This window comes from Stegastes partitus, unplaced genomic scaffold (assembly GCF_000690725.1).
Source record: "Stegastes partitus isolate 25-593 unplaced genomic scaffold, Stegastes_partitus-1.0.2 Scaffold1124, whole genome shotgun sequence".
NCBI lineage: Eukaryota > Metazoa > Chordata > Actinopteri > Pomacentridae > Stegastes > Stegastes partitus.
The window spans coordinates 215718-219061 of record NW_007578855.1 but is presented as its reverse complement, the minus strand read 5'-3'; the positions used below and the strand labels follow the sequence as shown (position 1 = coordinate 219061).

Sequence of the window (3344 nt, the reverse complement as noted above, 5' to 3'; positions counted from 1 at the left end):
CCGCTTCGCGTCGGACGGTTCACGCCTCCGCGTCGTCCATTAATTTCTGATAATGGACACCTCGTCGGGCATTATCCCTTACATGTTGCCTTTATGAGATCAATGAACTGCTACAGAGAAAACAAAACTTTTCCTCTGCATGCAACAAAAACATTTTGAACTCTGAAAGAAAAGACTCTGGTTGAAGGTTTCTTTCAAATAAAATACTCAATGACTATTTGAATCCTCCTCGTATATATGAAATTAAAAAGCCGAACTTAAATGATCCACCTGCAGCAAAGTAACAATGACGTCTGGTTGTCCTGCTGCCTGCAGCTGGGACTGCTGACCAGACTGCTGACCGCCTTTGAGCGCTTTGGGACGGGAGGAGCTCACAGCAGCACCGCTGCTAATGTTACAAGATCACCATAATCTTCAAATTTAAAATTGCATTTTAAAAATGTACAAACAAAAATAAAATAAATAGAAATTAAATACTCAATATTTATTTTCCAAAGCCACAAGGAGCTGCAGCAGAGGTATAAAAGAGCCACGGGTTGACCACCCCTGGTCTAAGGAGCTGTGCATGCACACCCCTTGAAAAAGACGAAAGAGAAAGTAAGACGGCTTCGTTTCCCTGAAACCATGTGACTTATAGAAAAGCGGTCTCATCGCTGATGGAAGATTACACTCTGTGCTACAGAGAGGCTCACTGTGCAAAATAAAATCATACATGTAAACATAATGCCTAAAAGACACATTACACCCTTTGTTCTTTAGTCTGTGCAGCGTTTCCTGTGTGGCTGACTGCTACACAACAGTGAGTGAAGTTTCTTCCCAGTCGCTCCTCCATGCAGACTTCATTTTGCACCAGCATACCTGCAACAGCGTTCCTTTGAGCTCTAACTTTGTTTGCTGTGTGCAAGAATCAGAGACAGATTTATAACAGGATACACATGCAATGTCACTGGTCAGAATAACTCCTCCTGAGACATTTGACTGGCTTGACGTAAACAGTGAGTTGGAGGAAGGAGCCTTTTTATGTCGACGACAGCAGNTAAACATAACAGTGACTTAGCCAAGCTTCCTACTGGATGTTCATTATATCTGCAGTTTTTCTTTCTTAAATTTCTTGCATGCAACTGATACAATACGAGCCCTGGCATGGCAGCTCTGCCACCATCGGTGTGTGTGAATGAGCAACACATTGTAAAGCGCTTTGGAACCACTAAGGTAATATATACAAGTGTAGGACATGGACTAGCTTTACAGTTTCTATCAAGTCTTTATAGAAGATTATAAATGTTGTCATTGAAAGCCAAAGAGAAAAAACATTTTTCCCATCTGGAAAAAGATCACCAAGACCACCTTGTTTTCTGAACACATTATAAATGTCTCATTTGTTCCACAATCAAAATCTGGGATCTCATTTTCAGTCAAACAGTCACTGAACATGCACAGAAGGAAGTTAAGTTTCCTGATTGTTTCTTTTGCTGTATTTATTTAGTTTGGTTAATGTATTATTTATGTATTAAACCACAGACTGTATAGAGAAGATGGACATAGCTACAGTGATGTCACCCCTCAGTCTGTGGACGACCTGGAGCTTAGGATCTGTTCACATGTTGGTCTTTTGAATCTGACGTGGATGTGATTGATAACTCAAGGACACAGGGAGATGGCAGTGACCTGTCAATCACAAGGTAGCCCCGCCCTAAAACATACCTTACTTTATCATCTGCTTTCCTCAAAATGGGACCATAACTTACAAAATTAAATCATGCTGTATTCAGAAAGACTTGAAACTAGCAACTGAGATCATAAAGGCATCAGAAAAAGGTTTACAAATGGAACAAATCAAGGGAGAAGTTGTCTCATTTTCTCTTTGACTTCAGTACAATCTGGCTGATTTTAGAAACCGTTGGAGTCGCCCCCTGCTGGCTGTTACAAAGAATGCAGGTTTATAGAACCTCTGGTGTGGCTTCACTTTTCAGACCCACATCATTTATATACAGTCTAAGATTGAAATATATCAGTATCTGTGTTTTCTGTCCAGCAGCTATAAGCCACATAAACTGTCTTAGAATAAAGTAAATATTTGATCTGCTTCAGAACACATAGTACCATGCTAGCTGTTGTTGAACTAAAATGAGGACAGATTCAGCAACTGCATCGCTTATTTCTCACCTCAAATCTTTTCAGAAATACTTTTCGCTGAATGGTTTTCGTAATAAAAGCGAATGTTTGCGGGTGAGCTGCCATGTTAGTTCCTGCTTCTAAGGGACTGGCGTCTGGAAACGTGGCTGTCATGTGACCACCTAGTGGCCCGCTAGTGCACGCCTGTCAAGCGGGCGATATTCAGAAGCAATGCATTGCCACGCAGGTAAAACTGCCCCTGTGGACACGTAGCATAGAGGGTCGTTTTACTGCTCGTTTGCACAGAGGACTGCACTTTCAGTTCTGTTGTATCTATACAATGACAATAAAGATATATTGATTGATTTTGATATTGATTGACTGGACCAACACTGACTGTATGTATCGGAGGGAACGTAAAGAACAATGGAGAGAATGCAGAAGTATTTCAAGGTCAATGGAATCAAAAAGTTCTTGGCATGAACCTTAAGGGACTCCATAACAATTCATGTAAATGATTCAAATATTACCTGAGTGTTGAGCTTGATGACGATCATTCACTGGACCATGCTATAAAAAAATAAAATAAAGTGACAGTCATTTTATCTGATGATTAGTTGTTTAGGTGAGTGAGGCTTACTGAGATCATTACATGTTTAAAAGCTGCCTTTACCTTGGCTTTAGCTGCACTCTCCTCCAACTCAACTGCAGTCATGAGAAAGCAGAATGCAAACAGCTCACAGAACAGTATTTGTCAAACAAACAATGGTATTATGAAATTGTGTTTTCAAAAATTCAACTACTATTGTTATTTGTCCCAGATGTACCAGAGTTAGCCTCATATTGTCCTTCCCTCCCATCTGCTGTATCATCACTGCTCTCTTCCATTTTATCTTTACAGTCAGAAGATAAAGTCATTCACAAAAATGCATCAATGCCCACACTGCATGATCAGACAACTACAACTACTATATCTAACACACAAAACATTTTAACAAACATTGTTAAGATTTCATTGACGGTCAAATGTTGCAAATATATTAGTTTGAAGAGTCGACAACTTTTCATTTTGTCCTTGTAGAAGCAGGATAATCCACCCATGTTCAAGACAGAGTCAGTGGTGTCAGAGCACAAGAGGGGGCTGGAACACACTGCCTAATTCACATCCTTTCACTTTGCAAACAAAGTCTGAAAAACTGCCAGCTCTAACTTTTGTCTGTTTTATTCAG

At 40.1% G+C, this 3344-nt stretch overlaps 1 protein-coding gene across 1 annotated transcript in view; it reads right to left on the bottom strand.

Moving 5' to 3' along the window:
• Positions 1-3338, bottom strand: part of LOC103368123 (interferon-induced very large GTPase 1-like) — a 24896-nt gene extending 21558 nt beyond the window's left edge. The window contains 3 exon segments of the mRNA XM_008296380.1: positions 2646-2685; positions 2789-2820; positions 2919-3338. Coding sequence (XP_008294602.1) covers positions 2646-2685; positions 2789-2820; positions 2919-3033 — 187 coding nt within the window. The 5' untranslated portion in view covers positions 3034-3338.
• Between the last annotated feature and the right edge of the window lie 6 nt (positions 3339-3344).